Source organism: Perognathus longimembris, chromosome 13 (genome assembly GCF_023159225.1).
Source record: "Perognathus longimembris pacificus isolate PPM17 chromosome 13, ASM2315922v1, whole genome shotgun sequence".
NCBI lineage: Eukaryota > Metazoa > Chordata > Mammalia > Rodentia > Heteromyidae > Perognathus > Perognathus longimembris.
In genome coordinates, this window is record NC_063173.1 from 57,367,344 (window position 1) to 57,384,284 (window position 16,941).

The 16,941-nt window shown below is 64.4% G+C and overlaps 5 protein-coding genes across 7 annotated transcripts; 4 read left to right on the forward strand and 1 right to left on the reverse strand.

Moving 5' to 3' along the window:
- The first annotated feature begins 147 nt into the window (after nt 1-147).
- Nucleotides 148-4,649, forward strand: Dnajc4 (DnaJ heat shock protein family (Hsp40) member C4). The gene is given in 8 exon segments (XM_048359394.1): nt 148-168; nt 435-554; nt 1,201-1,294; nt 2,472-2,656; nt 2,755-2,830; nt 2,832-2,917; nt 4,247-4,333; nt 4,423-4,649. Coding segments are annotated over 7 exon segments (753 nt in total). The 5' UTR covers nt 148-168; nt 435-450; the 3' UTR covers nt 4,544-4,649.
- Nucleotides 4,650-4,873: 224 nt separating this feature from the next.
- Vegfb (vascular endothelial growth factor B) lies at nt 4,874-8,418 on the forward strand. 2 transcript variants are annotated; one of them, XM_048359396.1, is made up of 7 exons: nt 4,874-5,173; nt 5,691-5,733; nt 6,023-6,219; nt 6,417-6,490; nt 6,681-6,713; nt 6,920-7,152; nt 7,994-8,418. In XM_048359396.1, exons 1-6 carry the CDS (start codon nt 5,114-5,116, stop codon nt 7,128-7,130), a joined length of 618 nt encoding a protein of 205 aa, XP_048215353.1. In that variant the 5' UTR covers nt 4,874-5,113; the 3' UTR covers nt 7,131-7,152; nt 7,994-8,418. The 2 variants fall into 2 exon arrangements, with proteins under 2 accessions (XP_048215353.1, XP_048215354.1); XM_048359397.1 differs by having other exon boundaries at nt 4,898-5,173; nt 7,018-7,152.
- Nucleotides 8,419-10,286: 1,868 nt separating this feature from the next.
- Fkbp2 (FKBP prolyl isomerase 2) lies at nt 10,287-12,865 on the forward strand. 2 transcript variants are annotated; one of them, XM_048359400.1, is made up of 6 exons: nt 10,287-10,430; nt 11,706-11,874; nt 12,170-12,282; nt 12,436-12,482; nt 12,624-12,659; nt 12,743-12,865. In XM_048359400.1, exons 2-6 carry the CDS (start codon nt 11,710-11,712, stop codon nt 12,802-12,804), a joined length of 423 nt encoding a protein of 140 aa, XP_048215357.1. In that variant the 5' UTR covers nt 10,287-10,430; nt 11,706-11,709; the 3' UTR covers nt 12,805-12,865. The 2 variants fall into 2 exon arrangements, with proteins under 2 accessions (XP_048215357.1, XP_048215358.1); XM_048359401.1 differs by lacking the exon at nt 10,287-10,430 and adding an exon at nt 11,407-11,546.
- On the forward strand, nt 10,449-11,422 carry LOC125361170 (translation initiation factor IF-2). The gene has a single exon (XM_048359393.1). The coding sequence runs from the start codon at nt 10,583-10,585 to the stop codon at nt 11,399-11,401; it is 819 nt and encodes a 272-aa protein (XP_048215350.1). The 5' UTR covers nt 10,449-10,582; the 3' UTR covers nt 11,402-11,422.
- Nucleotides 12,866-13,301: 436 nt separating the features above from the next.
- On the reverse strand, nt 13,302-15,476 carry Ppp1r14b (protein phosphatase 1 regulatory inhibitor subunit 14B). Its single transcript, XM_048359398.1, has 4 exons — nt 15,148-15,476; nt 14,007-14,090; nt 13,742-13,774; nt 13,302-13,643 (listed from the first exon to the last, which is right to left on the reverse strand). The coding sequence occupies exons 1-4, from the start codon at nt 15,403-15,405 to the stop codon at nt 13,575-13,577; spliced, it is 444 nt and encodes a 147-aa protein (XP_048215355.1). The 5' UTR covers nt 15,406-15,476; the 3' UTR covers nt 13,302-13,574.
- Nucleotides 15,477-16,941: the final 1,465 nt, after the last annotated feature.

Genomic DNA, 16,941 nt, shown 5'->3' on the forward strand with positions numbered 1-16,941 from the left:
CCCGCGTCCAAGGCCAAAGGAAGTGCGGGCTGGGGGGCGGGGCAGGCTCTGGGCCTCGCGTCCTCGTCGCCCCGCCCACTGGGCGTGGCCGGAACGGCCATCTAAGCCAATGAAACCCGGAGGGCGTGGCCTGCGTTGGCCTAGGAAATGGCGGCGACCCCGGAGTCTGTGAGTGCGGCGGGGCGGGGCTTCGCTCTGGCTCCGCCCTCGCCCGCCCCTGCCCCCCCCCCAAAAAAAAGCCCGGGATGGTGGGGAAGGGGTCCAGGTCGCGGCCCCGGCCAGGGCGAGGGGCGGGGGGGGGGGAGCCCCGACGTGCGGGTCTGGTTCGTTCGCGAGTATGACCCTGAGGCAGGCGGCCGGCCCTGGGCCCAGCCGCGTCCCTCTCCCCCGACCTGGGCTCCGCGGCGCCCCTCTTAGCGGCCTCCTCTCCCCAGCTGCCCGCCCGCCGCCATGCCGCCCCGGTGGGCCCTGCTGCCCCTGCTGCCCCTGCGCCTGTGCCGGCCGCGGCCCTGCCGCCCTCCCGCCCGGGCCCTCGCAGCGGCCGCCGCGCAGCGGTGAGTGCAGCGCCGGGCCGGGGCCGAGGGTGCGGGGCCGGCCGGGCTCCTCCGCTCTGCGGGCCCGGCGGCTCGGCGCCCGCCGCCTCGTGGGCTTGTCTCCGGTAGCACTCGCCGCCACCGCCCTGGACGCCCGAGCTTTGAGAGGTGACCCCCGAGGACAGACGCTCCGATCTGCATAAATGAGGTCCCAGCCAGGCCCTGGCTCTCTGGAGGCTCAGGCTGGACTCCAGGCTCAGGGCGGGGTTCCCGCCTCGGTCTCCCCACTAGCTGGAACTGCAAGCACCAGCCACCATACCCGCCCTGGGAATCCGCAGCTTTTACTTTTTGATCCTTACAGTGTTTGTGTTGTACTTTGGAACTCACCTATGCGGGGCAGGAGTTCTAGCCCTCGGCCACACCCCTAGTTCAGGAAATCTGTTTTAAACAAGCTTCTCTGGTGGTAGTGCACGCGTCTGAGGAATCAGTCCCGTGATACCCCTCAAAGGGAAGGGTGACCTGGGGCCAGATCTGTCTTGGGACTAACAGCCACTTCTGAGCACCTGATGGCTGTCGGGGGTGGGGGGTTGGTAGGGAGGTTGGAGGAGCAGGGCAGGGTTCTCTATGCGTTCCCTCAGTCCCTGCAGGTATCGGCCTCTCTCCATAGGTCTGGCCCCAGTAATTATTATGAACTGTTGGGTGTGGATCCTGGTGCCAGTGCTGAAGAAGTTAAAAGAGCTTTCTTCACCAAGTCCAAGGAGGTACTAGTGCCCCCAAGGTGGGGAGGGAAGAAGCAGAAATCTGAGTCAGATGGGGAGCAGCCCAAGTCCTCAAAGTGAGAAGCAGAAGCAGACCCTTGTCCCTTCCTTCAGCATGAGGACGAGGAAGGAGGAAGGGCTTGGGGAACACACCAGCCATCCTACTGGATGTGCTATGTCTCTTTCTCTCTCTTCTTCTTTTTTTTAATTTTTGGGCCAGTACTGAGGCTTGAACTCAGGGCCTGGATAATGTCCCTTAGCTTTTTTACTCAAGACTGGTACTCTGCCACTAAGCTACACCTCTGCTCCCTCTTTTTTGTGTGGTTAATTGGAAATAAGAAACTCTTGGGGCTGGGAATGTGGCTGAGTGGTAGAGTGGTAGAGTGGTTGCCTAGCATGCATGAAGCCCTGGGTTTGATTCCTCAGCACCACATACACAGAAAAAGCCAAAAATGGCACTGTGGCTCAAGGGGTAGAGAGCTGGTCTTAAGCAAAAGCTTGGGGACAGAGCCCATGCCCTGGGTTAAAGCCCCAGGACTGACAAAAGGAAAACAAAACAAAAAACTCTTGGGCTGGTTTTGAACCTCAGTCCTCAGATCTCAGCCTCCTGAATAGGATTAGAGGCATAAGCCACTGGGCTCTGGTTGAGTTTGGTTTTCTGTGTGTGTGTGTGTGTGTGTGTGTGTGTGTGTCTGTGTGTGTGTAAGGGCTTGAACTCATGGCCTGCACACTGTCCCTGAGTTCTTTTTACTCAAGGCTAGCACTTTACCACTTTGAGCCACACCACCACTTCCAGTTTTCTGGTGGTTAGTTGGTGATAGGAGTCTCACACACTTTCCTGCCCTGGCTGGCTTTGACTGTGATTCTCAGATCTCAGCCTCCTATATGGCTAGGACTACAGGTGAGAGCCACTAGGGCCCGGCTTTGGGCTTGGTTTTCTTGCCCTGTCTACCTGCTCTGGAGAAGCATGGACCATGGGGGTGGGGGCAGGGCCTGAAAGGGGAGTGGGCAGATGTCTGTGTTGCTGGCCTTCTGGAGGGGAATAAGCAGGCCTGAGAGTGAGGGTCACTGCCCAGGTAGGACTTTGGGGGTATTGTGAACACTTGTGGGTGGACACCATCAAGATGAGTTCTGGAAAGACATGGAAAGGGAGATACGAGGGACTCCTGTCCTACCTCAGTTACACCCAGACCGAGATCCTGGGAACCCCACCCTGCATAGCCGTTTTGTGGAACTAAATGAGGCATACCATGTGCTCAGCCACGAGCAGAGCCGGCTGAGCTACGACCGGCAGCTTCGCTCAGCCGGCTCTTCAGCGTCTCCAGGAACCACAGCCCATCCCAAACCTCCCCAACACACGCACAGGTACGGTGGTCCTGTCCCACCACGCTGTGGGTGCCCACCCCGCGTCTCCCGGGGGAGAGCCTCAGCTCCATGCCGTTGCTGCTTTTGCTTTCCACTAGCTCCTGGGCACCCCCCAATGCACAATACTGGGCCCAGTTTCACCACGCGAGGCCACAGGGGCCTGAGTCGAGGCGGGCAACAGCACAAAAACAACCAGCTGGTGCTGGGGTACTGCCTCCTGCTCATGCTGGCGGGCATGGGCCTGCACTACATCGCCTTCAGGTGAGCAGTGTCCTCCCGGAGGGGGTGGGCTGTGAGGGCAGAAGGGTGGGTGGTCAGCCAACCACCACACGCCATGGCCTGCATACTTATGTCTCCTCAGCTGAGCAGTACGTGAGGACTGGGAATGTGGCTTAGCGGTAGAGAGCTTGCCTAGCACGCATGAAGCCCTGGGTTCGATTCCTCAGTATCACACACATACAGAAAGAGCCAGAAGTGGCGCTGTGGCTCAAGTGGTAGAGTGCTAGGCTTGGGCAAAAGAAGCTCAGGGACAGTGCCCAGGCCCTGAGTTGGAGCCCCAGGACTGGCAAAAAAAAAAGACATGAAATTGATCTCTAGAGCCTTTTCTTTCTTGGTTAAGGCAGCATTTTGGGAACAGCTATACAACCACTTGTGCTGCTCTCAAAAATGAAACAAAAGGCCAGGTGCTGGTGGTGCATGCCAGTAATTCTTGCTACTTAGAAGGCTGAGATCTGAGGATCATAGTTCAAAGTCAGACCACGGAGGAAAGCCCACGAGAGACTTATCTCTAACCACTAGAAAATGGGAAGCGGCGCTGTGGCTCAAAGTGGCAGAGTGCTAGCCTTGAGCAGAAAGGCTCAGGGATAGAGCCCAGGCCCTGAGTTCAAGCGCCATGACCAAGAAAAACAAATTAAAAAAGAAAACAAACAGAAAGATCATTTCCAGTTTTTAATCATTTGAATATAAGTCCTTGTTGCTGGCTACCAGGACAGCTGGAGCCAGTCAGAGTGGCACACAAGAAGCCAAGCTCCAGTGGCTCACATCTGTAATCCTAGCTACTTAGGAGGCTGAGATCTGAGGGTCCTGGTTCAAAGCTAAGCAGGAAGTGGAGATGGGGCTCAAGTGGTAGTCTTGAGAGAAGAAGCTAGGCGAGAGGAGACCCTGTTTTCAAGGCCCAGTATGAACACACACACACACACACACACACACACACACACACAATGTTGCACAAGAAACAAATGCACTGGAACAGAGCCTCTCCAGCAAGCCACAGTCCTCTCTTGGTGGTGGTTGTCTCCTGACTCTTACCTGTGCCACGGCATAACATTTTCTACAGCCAGATACTCGAGGCCTGTGCCCATTTGGTAGCAGCCTTCCTAGCTCGGTAGTGATGTTATCTGCATGGCCCTCCCTAGTCTCCTGTTTGGGCACCCCACGTTCAGAGCTGCTCACCACCCTTGAGCGGGCCGGCGAGGACTTGGAGGCCTCTCCCCGCCCGTCACGGACGCTGTGAGGCCGAGGTCCTCACAGGTGTGAAGTTGTGAGACTCCAGGTCGTGGAGTTACAGGGTCGGCTGCACCCGCTTTGCAGGAAGCTGGAGCAGGTGCACCGGAATTTCATGGATGAAAAGGATCGGATCATCACGGCCATCTACAATGACACCCGGGCCAGGGCCAGGTCTGTCGCCTCGGTGCTGCCCGGGCTCCCTGTCCCGGCCCCACCTCCTCCTCCAACCCTGTCCCCACCACGCACGTGCTCTCTTCCAGGGCCCGGGGAGCCCGGCTCCGCCAGGATCGCCAGCAAAGGCCGCCGCTGCCCTCCGGGCCTCCTCCCGCCCCCGCCCCCGCCCCCGCCCCCGGGATCGTGCCGCGGGGCACCCGCTCCTGAGGGGTTTGCTCCAGGGGTTCTGCCGTGTGCGCCCCCGTTGCTGCCCGCCAGGACCGCGCGCTCCCCACGGCGCGTGCAATAAACTAGCTGATTCCTCAGACTCGGGCCTGGCTCCCTCCTTCGGGGGGCCCCCGGGGGGCGCGTCCCCTCCCCGGCGGCGGCGGCGGGCGGGGTCTGCGCGGAGGGGGCGGGGCCGAGCCGGGGGGCGGGGCCAGGGCGCCTCGCCGCGCCCCCGCCCGCCGCCCGGTGAGGAGCGCATGTGGGTCACATGAGCCGCCCGCCCGCCAGCCCGGGCCCGGCCCCCCGCCGCCCCCGCCGTCCCCGCCGCCCGCCGCCGCCGCCGCCGCCCGCCGCCCGCCCGCCCCGCTCCTCCGGCGGCCGCCGCCGCTGCGCTGCGCTGCGCTGCCTGCGCCCAGGGCTCGGGAGGGGGCCGCGGAGGAGCCGCGCCCCGCGCCCGGCCCCCGCCCGCCGCGCGCGGGCCCGCGCCATGGGGCTCTGGCTGCCGCCGCCCCCCGCGCCGCCGGGCTAGGGCGATGCGGGCGCCCCCGGCGCGCGGCCCCCGCGGGCGCCATGGGCCCCCTGCTCCGCCGCCTGCTGCTCGCCGCGCTGCTGCAGCTGGCCCCCGCCCAGGTACGTGCGTGCCGCCCGCCGCGCCCGCCCGCCCGCCCGCCCGCCGTGCCCGCCCGCCGCGCCCGCCCGCCCGCCCGCCGTGCCCGCCCGCCGTGCCCGCCCGCCGTGCCCTTCAAGGTTGGCGGAAGTGCCGCGGCGCCGGTGGCCTCGGCCGTGGGGACCCACGCGTGCGGCCTCGACCTCGGGGGGTCCCGGAGGACCGGGCATCCCCGGGGAGGTGCCCTCGCGTGCCCGCCAGCCCGACCCCAGCCACTCCTCCGCCCCAGCCCAGCCCCCCGGGGGGGGCGGAGCTGCCTCAGTGTCCCCCGCACGGCCCACTCCTGAGCTGGGGCCTCCGAATAAGCGCAGCTCCCAGCTCCACAGCTTGTTGGGTGGGTGTTGGGGCCATGAGAGGAGAGATAAAGCTGGGGGGGGGGGAGGACGGGGGAGAGAAGGTGGCGCCCCCTCGGACTCAAGGGCAGAGCCGCAGGACACCCGGAGAGCCAGACCCCGCGCCCAGGTCTCTTCTCTCCCACAGGCCCCCGTCTCCCAGCCTGATGCCACTGGCCACCAGAAGAAAGGTAACTGTTCACCACTGCTTCCCGCCGGCCACTGCGGAGAATGTTTACCACCTTCCCAGTGGTCGCGTCTATCATAGCTCCCTTGTACGAGGTCCATTTCACCGAGGGAGAAACTGAAGCAGAACGCTAGTGGGTTCTAGACAAACAGTACGGGGGCAGACAGGGTGATCAGACAGAAGTGGGCACTAGTGGAAGGTGTCTGGGACTGGGGGGGGGGGTGGGAGACACGGGAGGATAGCCTTGGGAAACTCAGGTGGAGCGTAACCCTAACTGGCTGATCTGCCCCCAGTGGTGTCATGGATCGACGTGTATGCCCGAGCCACCTGCCAGCCGAGGGAGGTGGTGGTGCCCCTGGCTACAGAGCTCATGGGCACTGTGGCCAAACAACTGGTGCCCAGCTGTGTGACGGTGCAGCGCTGCGGTGGCTGCTGTCCCGACGATGGCCTGGAGTGCGTGCCCACCGGGCAGCACCAAGTCCGAATGCAGGTACCCGGGGACAGAAGGGAGAAGCCAGCAGAGGGGACGCCGGTACTCTGGGGACTGGGCCAGCCCTGAGACCGCAGCATGGAAGGCTTGTTAGCTGAGCTTGTTTTCCCTGTAGCCTGTGGGAGCACCCCTTGCTCTCCGTCCCTATTGCTCCATACCCCCCTCACTGTGTCTCCCCGTTCTTCTCCCGAGCACAGATCCTCGTGATCCGGTACCCAAGCAGTCAGCTGGGGGAGATGTCCCTGGAAGAGCACAGCGAATGTGAATGCAGGTGCCAGCCAGGCCCGACCTCTGAGCTTGCAGAGTCCAGGCGTGGGGCAGTGTGGGGCTTGGGGTACACTGCACTGGGGGCCAGGTGTCTAGGAGTAGAGCCAGAGGTAGGCCTGGGGTCTGGGACAAGCCAGGGGGATGCATGGGTCTCCTGATCGTTCTCCTCTTTGTCTCTGTCTCTTACTTTTCAGACCAAAAAAGAAGAACGCTGTGAAGCCAGACAGGTGAGTTCCTTGGGCTCCTGCAGAGACACACCTGGATGTGTACGACCGGATGGAAGGTGTGGACGGGCCCGGGGTTGCACGAGAGAGGCGAGATCCTGGCTCTTCTCCTTGTCCTCCTCTCTTCCCCAATCTGTACATTCCGCCCCGATCCCAGCTCCTGGGAAGGCTCTTCCTTCCGGCCCCAGACATGTCGCTTCTCCTCCTAGGGCTGCCACTGCCCACCGTCCTCAGCCCCGCTCCGTTCCGGGCTGGGACTCCGCCCCCGGAGCACCCACCCCGGCTGACATCACTCATCCCACTCCAGCCCCAGGCCCCTCTGCCCGCGCTGCGCCCAGCGCCGCCAGCGCCCTGATCCCCGGACCTGCCGCTGCCGCTGCCGACGCCGCAGCCTCCTCCGTTGCCAAGGGCGGGGCTTAGAGCTCAACCCAGACACGTGCAGGTGAGGAGTTGGCGGGTGGCTGCGTGCTGGAGCGAGTCCAGGTGAGCCTGCCCGCGGGACGAGGGCCGGGAGAGGGGAAGCTGCCGAGCGCGTTGAACAAACACCTCTCCCGGTGTCTGTTGGCATGGAGATCTGTACAAACACAGCTTCCACGCGAATGCGGGAGCCAGGCACCGGGAGAGGCGGGGCCGGCGGAGCACGCCTGGCGCCCAGGTGGGGAGCCCCATGTCGTCTCTGAGCAGTCAGCCATTCCCCGGAGGAAGTGATACCAGCCTAGATGGAACTGAGGAAGCAGTCCTGATTTGCAGAGCTCTGGGCCATTCCAGAAGCTCCTGGGGTTCCCTACTCCATATGGCCTTCGAACACCGGGAATACATCAGAGAGGACTGTGCAGTCTTCTCACCACTGCTGTGTTCCATAGGGATGCCACCGCCAGGCCAAGGGGCTCCCCCAGGGTGTGAAGGGAAATGGGGTTTACAGAAGACAACAAGGAAGTGTGTCAGACGGAGCTGGGGAGCAGGGCACATACGGCTCACACCTGTAATCCTCGCTACTCAGGAGGTTGAGATCTGAGAATCTTAACTCAAGCCAGCCTGGGCAGACACATCCATGAGACTGCACATGCCAGGTAGCCAGTAAACAGCCACAAGTGGAAGCAGAACCGAGCGCTAGCGCCCCGGCTGTGCGTGCACAAGCCAACCCAGAGCTCCAGGCCCTGAGTTCACGCCTCGTGCACGGGCTTCGGCGTGCACACCCGCACGTGCATGCACACGGTCTCCCCTCCCCCATCCGTGGACCCAGCTCCAGCCATCGTGAACGGGTCCCGTGTTGCCTTCCCCAGGTGCCGGAAGCTGCGAAGGTGACGCCCTGCTTTTCAGACTCTGCAGGGCCACTTGCCCCAGGCCTCACTCCAGTTGGAGAAGAGGGGGGAACCTGGGGAGAAGAGCCTAGCCCCCAAGACCTTGGCCTGGACGGAACCTATTCCGGGACTTGGGCCTCTCAGAGTGTTCTCCAGTCGTCTGTCCTGTCCTTCGTCTCCAGAGGCTGCCTGCTCACAGAGTTGACGAGCCATGACAGCAGCAAGAGCGGGGGTCATGTTCCAGCTTCGGGGAATGGGTGCTTCCTGTCTTTAACCACACCCTGTGTACCTGAGTTGAACAACTGGCTCCTGCATCCCCTCACTACAAAGACCCCAAACCGCTGCACATTTGGGCTTTGGTATGGAAACTGTGACCTCCTTGTCCCCGATAAAAGAGCTAGAAGGAGCTTTTCCTGCCTGCGTCACTGTTTGCCGCTGCTGAGGCGGGCTGGTTGGGCAGGATGTCTCTGTCGCTGCTCAGCCCCGAAGCTTGTTCTCTCCCTTATTTGGCACACAAAGGCTCTAGCGCAGATCCTATGCAGAGAGGACCACAGATCATCATACTCCAACTGACTGCTGCTCCCCCCACCCATCACAAGGAACTTGCCAGTTACGGGCAATGACCTTGAGGTACAGCCCACATCTGCCCTGTGTGGCCCTTAATTCTCAGTGCCCTTGTCGTTTAGCTCTTGCTGGCATATGTGCACCTTTCCTGTGGTAGGGGCCACTGTGCTGCGGACACCTTTAAGTATCTTCACGTAGTAGATGGAAATACTCATTTCTCCTGCCAAGCAGCACTTTGAGTACTCCATGTTTTTGGCTCCCTGCATGGGGGCTCTAGGGCCACATCTACCCTGTCCCCCTCAGCTCTGCCACTCCGAAAGGAAGCTACCAAAGGTTTGTAGCAAATAGGGTTGGTCTAGTAGACAAGTTCTCCCCCAAACCCAGTGCACTTCAAATCTCTGACTTATCGATCCAAGCTCAGTGCCCCCTTCCCTCCCCCCCCCCGAAGTTTCTAGTGTGTTCGGTTGCAAAGCAAGTGGAGAAAAGGCCAAACTGGGGCACCAGCCCTTGACACTGCTGAGACACGCCAGCTAGGAGGAGAAATGACCCAAAGCAGCCACCTTAATGGAGGTGTTCTCAGAGGGATTGGATCAGAAGGTGTGGTGGTGTCAAGGCAAGAGTAGGTTAGCCTTAAAAAGAAAAAACAACAAAAGACAATTCCTGATGGTGATCATTGCTTTTTAATTATCTCAGTCATGAAGTCAGTGATGGAGCCATGGTCTAATAAAAGATGAGGGTTAGGCCCTACAGCTACTGATTCTGAGCCCACGTAGCACCCCCAGACATGCATAGTGCTTCCCATGCACCTCAAAGGTCAGCTCTAATTCAATTCTGAGCTCAGTGTTGTGATTGTCTTCCTTTATCAGTAAAGGAAATAGAAGCCGGGTGCCAGTGGCTCACTCCTGCAACCGTAGCTACGGAGGAGGCTGAGATAGGAGGATCATGGTTCGAGGCCAGCCTGGGCAGTAAAGTCTGTGAGACTCATATCCAACTATCAAAAGAGCTGGAAGTGGAGCTGTGCCTCAAGTGGTAGGGCACTACTACCCTTGAGCGCAAAAGCTCAGGGATAGTGCCCAGGCCCCGAGTTCAAGCCTGATGACCAGCACAAAAACAAAAAGGCAAACTGGCCTTTCGACTTGGCCTCAGCTGTTTCCCTAACATGCAACCAACTTGTAGCTGCCTGTCAACTGTAGGTTCCTTAGATATCTATGGAGATTTCTCCTCATCGGTTGACATCTGCTGGGCACTGGGGGGAAAGGGGGTGCTGGCTGGGATGCCTGCAAGGCACCCTGCGAACCGGTGGGGGGCCGGGCCCACCCTGCTCAGCGTGCTCCTGGGAGGGAGGAGGGAAGGCCCCGCGCATGGTCTCGGTCGTGGGTGGGAGTCACTGAGCCCGCCGATCAGGGGAAAGAGTTGGCTAAAGGTCACACACCGGGCAGCCAGTTCGCAGGAGGCCAAGCGTTCAAGCCCACAGTGGCCTTCGGGAGGGGCGCAAGCCCTGGGCAAGCAAGATCGCGGAGAGCGGCCCGGGGTGGCGTAAAATGGCCCCGCGGGACCCCTCCGGGAGCCCCGCGGCTCGGCCGGAACGTCAGTCACCTCGAGCGGAAGCACCTCCGGCGCTTTCGGAAGTCACTTTCACCAGACCCGACGAGCAACCCCTCCGCCGGAAGTGACGCAAGGACCACGTGCCCTCGCGGGAGGCGGGGCCAAAAGAGAAGCCGCGCCAGGGGCGTGTAGCGGCGGGTTTCGCACGGTCCAATGAGGGAGGGCGGCGTGGCCCGGTCTGTAGCGACCGGAACGCGCCTGCGCAGAGTGGCCGCACGACCTGGGTTGGCTCCGGGGGCGCGGTGAGGAGGTGAGCGGGGGCCACAGCCCGGGCTCGGGGGAGCCGGGGTGCATGTAGGAGGGCAGGCTGGCCCAGGCCGGGCAGAAGCGGGCCGGTGCTCGGCGCGTAAACGAGGGATAAGAGACGCAGGAACCGGGGGCTGGGGTCGGCGCCGTCCCGGGATGCCGCAGGGGGTGGGTTCTCTCGCCGCACGGGGCGGAGCCCTGGGGCTCGGGGCGGGGCGCGAAGCCGAGGCTGACCCGACCTCCGAGCGAGAGCCGGTAGAAGGCGGGGCTCGGCGGCCGGGGGCGGGGCCAGGGCGGCCGGGGGGTGGGGCCTGGAGCGTGGAGGCGGGCCTGGCGCCGGAGAGGGGCGGGGCCTCGGGTTTGGAGAAGGAGGGCGCCGGCGCCCAGGCGCCGGGGGCGGGGCTTCATCCGGGGAGTGGCGTGGCTCCGGCCCCGGAAAAGGAGTGCAGTTCTGCCGGGGGCGGGGCCTCGGGGCCGGGGGCGGAACTGCGCCCCTTGGAAGGCGGAGCCAAGGATCCGGAAGGCGGAGCCAAGGATCCAGGCGCGGGGCTCAGCCAGAGTAATGGCCAGGGGCGTCCACGCGGGGGCGGTCTCCGCGGGGGCGGGGCCTGGGGACGCGGGAGGCCGCGAACTCCACCCGGAGAGGTGGTGTGGGTGGAGCGGGCTCGGCGGCCCGCCGACTCGGGGCCGATCTGGGTGCCCCGGAGGCCCCCGAGGGCTCAGAGTTGGGGCGGCGCCCCCGGCGGAGGCACGGGGCCGGGCTGGGGGGTGCCTCCAGGGGACCGGGGCTCCCCGGAGCCGTCCAGCGGGGACGTGTGGGTGCCTCGGGGCCGGCCCCCTGCAGCGGCCACAGAGGTGTGGGTGTGCTGGGCCGGCGGCACCTGGGTGTGGCGCGAATGGGGCCGCTCGGTCGGGGCTACTCCTGTGCAGTCAGATAGGGTCTGGACTTTGCGTAAAGGCACAGGTGGAAACTGAGGAGTCTCAGAGGTGGGGACCAGGAGGGAGGGAAAGGGAGGATGTGGGGGTGAGCAGAGGGGCGGGGCCCTGGCTGCTGTGGCCTCCCCTGACCCCCTCCCCTCGCTTCTGGGGCCCTCAGCCAAGCCCCCTTCTCCCTGGACTGGTAAGTGTGGCCGCGGAGGCCGGGGGAGAGGGTGGTAACAGGGACAGGGGCATCTCTAGGGGCCGGCAAAGTATGGCGGGGGTGGCATCCTCCTGGTACCTTCTTGTTCCAAGCCCTCCCCACCTTCTCCCGGTCGGTTGGTCGGGTCTGTGCCTGCAGAGACATGAGGCTGAGCTGGGTCCTGACAGTCCTGTCCATCTGCCTGAGTGCCCTGGCCACCGCCGCGGGGGCCGAGGGCAAACGGAAGCTGCAGATTGGGGTCAAGAAGCGAGTGGATCACTGTCCCATCAAGTCGCGAAAGGGAGATGTCTTGCACATGCACTACACGGTGGGTGAAGGGCGGAGCTTTCTGGGTGGGTGGAGCTTCTGGGAACCCGAAGCGCCTTGGCAGCCTGGCTTTGCCCCAAAACCAGGTGTGTGACCTTGAACAAGCTGCCTCCTCGCCCCTAAGCCTAGTTTCATGATTCTCCTCTGCTCTCCACCGTCCACTCCCCAGCTGGGCACGAGCAGGCGGTGACATTGTGCCCAAGGCTCTGTCCCCATCAAGGACAATGGCCACCACCGATGCTGTGTGAGAGGGCTCAAGGGGGACACCCCTCCTCACTAGCCTTCTGGCCCCACAGGGGAAGCTGGAAGATGGGACGGAGTTTGACAGCAGCTTGCCCCAGAACCAGCCCTTTGTGTTCTCCCTTGGCACTGGTCAGGTCATCAAGGGCTGGGACCAGGGGCTGCTGGGGTGAGTAACGGTGGCAAGGGGGGGCAGGGTCGGGGCGTGCACGCTTGTGGTTCAGGAAGTGACTTGTGTGAGGCAAACCCCAGAGGAGGGTAGGGGGACTGGGAGCTGGGATGCCGCCACACTGCCACATGGTGAGCATGTGTTGTCCTACAGGATGTGCGAGGGGGAGAAGCGGAAGCTGGTGATCCCATCGGAGCTAGGTAAGCATCCCTTCCTGGAGCCATGTCCGCGGAAGGTGACCCTGGCCTCAGCCTCACTGGCTCTGGCAAGGACAGGCTTGAGTGCCCCTAAACAGAGGGCGTGGCCACATTTCACTCTGTTTCTCTGTGTATCTTTGACAGGTTATGGAGAGCGGGGAGCTCCCCCAAAGATCCCAGGTAACCCCTTTTCTTAATACCCACTGTAGCCATCCCCCCCCTTCGTGGCCCAGATTCCATTCTGACCCCACTTTTCCGTCCAGGTGGAGCAACGCTAGTGTTTGAAGTGGAGCTTCTCAAGATCGAGCGGCGTTCGGAACTGTAGTGGATGTGGAGGGGCTGGGGAGCATCAGGGACCAGACTGTTTAAAAAACAAAACTCTTACACGCCCAAGAAGTGAGCCTGTGGTTCTTTGTGGGTCCTGAGAGACTTGGCTTACAACCAGGGCTGTGGCAGAGCTCGGTGGCAGGGCCCTCGCCTGCACCCTTCCAGGGTGGGGTAGATTTGATCCCGGCACCAGAAAAAGAACAAAACCCGTCCCAACCTCCCCTCTCCCTTTCTGAGTGCAGAGCCCGGGGGTCCAGGCTCGGTGGCATGGCGACCCTTGGCCAGAGGGAATAGGGACCGCTCGGGCCTGCTGGCAGCCTCCCTGCTCCGCCAGCTCCCCAGCCGCTTCGAACGCTTGGTCTGGGAGCTGGTGCTGGGCTATTGCTATGGCGACGTGGCCCTCAGGAAGGCTTGCAGTCACCTGGGGAGAAGTTGAGCTGGCAGCACGTGAAGCTACATGTCCCCCCTGAAAGACCAGGCGAGCCTGTGACCTGCTCAAAAGCACATCCTAACTTTATTAAAGGGCCCGCGCCGCAGTAAATATAAAAACACAAAAAGTCCCATCAGTTTAATAACAATAAAAAACCCCAAAAGTGGAAAACTGAGGGGGGGGGCAAGGGAAGACACCCCTAGGCCAGGGGCACAGGGAGCCCTGCTCATGGCACCAGGCCTGGCTGCAGGGTCCCCCGGTATTGCTGTTGCTACGAGGTCAGGGGGCAGCGATTGTCCTGTGGGAGCCACCATCTGGTTCGCCGGTGTCAGGGACCCCTACTTCTTCTGGGGTGTGCTCAGCTTCTGCATGCCCCGGATCTTGTCCAGCAGGCCAGAGATGAAGGCCTAGACGAGGAAGGTGCTGTTAGGGACACCAGACCCCAAGATGACAGGGGTGTGCCCTCCTCACCTCCCTCCCCACCACCCTCGGGGAAGCCACTTACCTCAGTGGGTTTGTAACAGTCAACCAGCAGCTCCTGGGGGGGGCGGGGGGGGGAGGAAAAGTGCACGGTAACTTCTCAAGAATGGGGCCTACAGGGCACCTGGACCCACTGGGAACCCTGGGGACAGATCGCTATAACACCAAACTGTATTTGGAGTGAGAGGCTGAGGCCCAGGGTCCCACCGTCGGCTGACCCACCCCCAGGAAGGCCTGCCTCCGGGCCTTGCGCCTTCAAGGGGCAGTGCTTCCTGGCCGGGACACTTCACCTTGACCCGGGCAGCCCGAGTATCGTCACTCTCCATGTCCAGGAGCTCATCCACATCAATCTCCAGCTCTGGGATCTCCTCTTCCTGGAGCAGGGGTGGGGGCAGAGGGGTGGACAAAGCCTGAGTCAGGAGTGGGCACTCAGAAGGGCTCTTGGGCTGTGCGCCCTGCCTACCTCAGGCCCAGCCCAGGCCCGCTTTGCCCAGCAGATGACAGCTGCTCTGGGAAGGAAAACAGACCGGGCCTTTGCCAAGGCAAATTGCCCGATTGGGGGGGGGGGGCTTCCTGTCCCTGCCAGTGGGCACCCAGGGTGCCAGACAGCCAGAGCTGAGGACCTCGGGCTGTGAACCCAGCAGATGTATCTCCCTAACATCCGGGCCCCCCATCTCACAGCACACCAGTGAGGCCAGCTGTCCCAACTCATCACGGCCCCCTCCCCCAAACACCTGTCACCGCTTCCTGGGAGTGAGGAGGAAGTGAGGGGTGAGGGGTCAGGGGGAAGGACCCAGGCCTGGAAAAAAGGGAAACAAAGAGCCCAAGCTTTGGGGAGGCAGGGGGCGCCCACCACCCCTCCCCCCAGGGAACAGCTAGCTACCCGGCTTGGAGCAAGCTGCATTCCAGGGCTAGGCTAGGCAAGGCAGCACGGGGCAAGCCCACTCCTCCCTCCACCCTGCCCCCGGGGGCCCTGAGTCACCAAATGAGCAAACCAGGAGTCACAGGGTGGAGGGCCCGATCCCACAGCGCGGGCTAACCTGCCCACACGCCAAAATGGAGTCCAGGCTAGCCCATTAAACAATAACCCAGACGCTCCAAGGTACCCTCACTAACCGCACCAGCGTGCCTTTCCACTGCTGTCTAAACTCGCGGGCACCGGGCGGGCTCGATGGAAAGAACTCCATCCGCTGCGTGGGCCAGCCCCAGCCCCCGGCCCGCGACCCGGCTCTCCCTGGGGCGAGTCTGGAGGACACCGCGCTGGATCTGAGCGCCGGTGTGGGGAGGGGAAGCAGGGTCGAGGGAGGCCAGGCTGGCGGGACTCGGGTCCCGCAAGAAGGAGCACGCGCCGGGGGGCGGGGCGCGTGGGGCCGAGGGGCGCGCGCGGAGGCCGGGGCGCCGGGGGGCCCCGGGGCCCCGGGGCCGGCGCACCTGGCAGTCGTAGAGGCGCGTGAGCTGCTCCAGGATCCACTCCTCCAGGTTGAGGCGCTTCCGCAGCTCCTTGCGGTCGTACTTGACGGTGACCTTCCCCTGCCGCCGCACCGGACCCTCGTCGTCCGCTCCGCCCGGGCCCTCACCCGCGGCCCCGGGGGGGCTCTGGAAGTACACGCGGGGCCCGGGGCCGCCACCGCCCGGCCCGGGAGCCGGGGCTGCCAACGCCGCGCCCCCCGCGGGGCCGCTGTCCGCCATGGCGGCCGCCGGGGCCACGTGCGCGCCGGGCCCCTCCCTGCGCCGCCGCCTCCCGGACGCCCGCCGGCCGGCTCCGTCCGGGCCGCCCGCCCGGGGGCCCCGCTCGCCCGCTCGCTCGCTCGCTCGCCCGCTCGCTCGCTCCGGCAAGCGCGGGAGCTCCGCAGCGTGCGGCTCCGCGGCTCGGGCGGCGGCGGGGGCGCCCGGGGGCAGCTGCAGCCTGCGGAGCCCCCGGGCCTGGCCTGGCCGCGCCCCGCCCCCTCCCCGATCCGCCCGCCCTTTGTCCCCCGCGGCCGCCGCCCGAGCCGCCGCCGCCGCCGCCGCCGCCGCCGCCGCCGCCGAGGCCGCTTTCTCTGTCTCGCTTTCGACCCCGCCCCCCGACCACACCCCCTTAAAGGGCCAGCCCCTCCGCGCGCCCCCCGCCGCCGCCCCGCCCCCGGGCCCGGGGAGAGGCGCGGGGTCCGCCGGGCCGCACCCCGCCACCCCGGCTTCGCCTCCGGGGCCCGGGCCCGGCTGTCCCGGGCGCCCCGCTCCGGGGTGTGCGCGTCCCGCCGGGACCCAGGCCTCCCCGGTCCTCCCCGGGACGGCGTGGGGCGGAGCGGGCGCGGGGGGCCGAGCGGGGGCCGGCTGAGGAGACGCGGGGGAACCCTAACGTCTGGGTCCCCCGACCTGGTGGCCAGCCCGGGGCGCGCGTGCTTCCCCGCGCTGCCCGGCACCGGGAGCGGGCTCCAGGCGTGGGGAGGCGGGCGGGCGTGGGGGGACGCGAAGCCCCGGGAGGACGCGCCTGTGGGGGCGCGCGGAGCGAGCCCCGGAACTCCCGGGGCTCCCGGGGCCCGACCCGCGCCCGCCACCGCCCGCCGGCCGACATGGCGGCGGCGCGGGGATTGTGGGAGACGTAGTCCGGGCCGCCCGGCGCCCTCGAGCCGCGGAGCGCGAGCTCCGGGCTGGGCTGGGCTGGGCTGGGCGCAGCCCTCGCCGCCGGCCGCCCGACCCCGTGCGGAGGAGGAAACTCCGGCCGGAGGCGGGGAAGCCCGGGTCCGCGACCGTCCAGGTAATCAGAGCCCCGGAGCCCGAGCGAGCGGCCGTCCGCCCCGCGCAGGCCCGACGGGACGCGCCCTCCCGGGTGGGTCGCAATCCATCGAAATCACAATAAACTCACCAGCGCCCGTCGCCCCCACGGGCTGCGATCCACCGGGGGCTCGGCACCGCTGGCCACCCCAGGGTCTCCCTCCTGATCTGAGTTACCAAGTGTCGGGACACCGACAGGTTACAGTATGGCTCCCCACGAGCTGCACGGGCTCCAGGGGCCAGGGGTCGGGCCCAAGGCAGGCAGGGGCAGAAAGCTGCTATAAATACACGAAAAAGACTCTCGAGGGAGCCAGGTAAGAAGGGTCATTGCCGAGGCCCGCCACATGAAGGTCTGGGTGACAATTCTGAGTGAGTGTCAGTTCAAAGCAGTCTGTTTTGTTTTTGCCAGTCCTGGTCCTTGAACTCAGGGCCTGGGCACTGTCCCTGGCTTCTTTTTGCTCAAGGCTAGCA

Bases quoted from the DNA above. Each gene is read 5' to 3' on its own strand.
- Vegfb (XM_048359396.1), top strand. From the start codon at position 5,114: ATGGGCCCCCTGCTCCGCCGCCTGCTGCTCGCCGCGCTGCTGCAGCTG. The intron at 5,174-5,690 runs GTACGTGCGTGC...TCTCTCCCACAG, and splicing joins TGCAGCTGGCCCCCGCCCAG to GCCCCCGTCTCCCAGCCTGA. The intron at 6,491-6,680 runs GTGCCAGCCAGG...CTTACTTTTCAG, and splicing joins CACAGCGAATGTGAATGCAG to ACCAAAAAAGAAGAACGCTG.
- LOC125361170 (XM_048359393.1), top strand. From the start codon at position 10,583: ATGCCGCAGGGGGTGGGTTCTCTCGCCGCACGGGGCGGAGCCCTGGGG.
- Fkbp2 (XM_048359400.1), top strand. From the start codon at position 11,710: ATGAGGCTGAGCTGGGTCCTGACAGTCCTGTCCATCTGCCTGAGTGCC. The intron at 11,875-12,169 runs GTGGGTGAAGGG...CTGGCCCCACAG, and splicing joins TCTTGCACATGCACTACACG to GGGAAGCTGGAAGATGGGAC. The intron at 12,483-12,623 runs GTAAGCATCCCT...TATCTTTGACAG, and splicing joins GGTGATCCCATCGGAGCTAG to GTTATGGAGAGCGGGGAGCT.
- Ppp1r14b (XM_048359398.1), bottom strand. From the start codon at position 15,405: ATGGCGGACAGCGGCCCCGCGGGGGGCGCGGCGTTGGCAGCCCCGGCT. The intron at 13,775-14,006 runs GTGAAGTGTCCC...CGCCCCCCCCAG, and splicing joins CTCGGGCTGCCCGGGTCAAG to GAGCTGCTGGTTGACTGTTA. The intron at 13,644-13,741 runs GTAAGTGGCTTC...TTCCTCGTCTAG, and splicing joins ACTGTTACAAACCCACTGAG to GCCTTCATCTCTGGCCTGCT.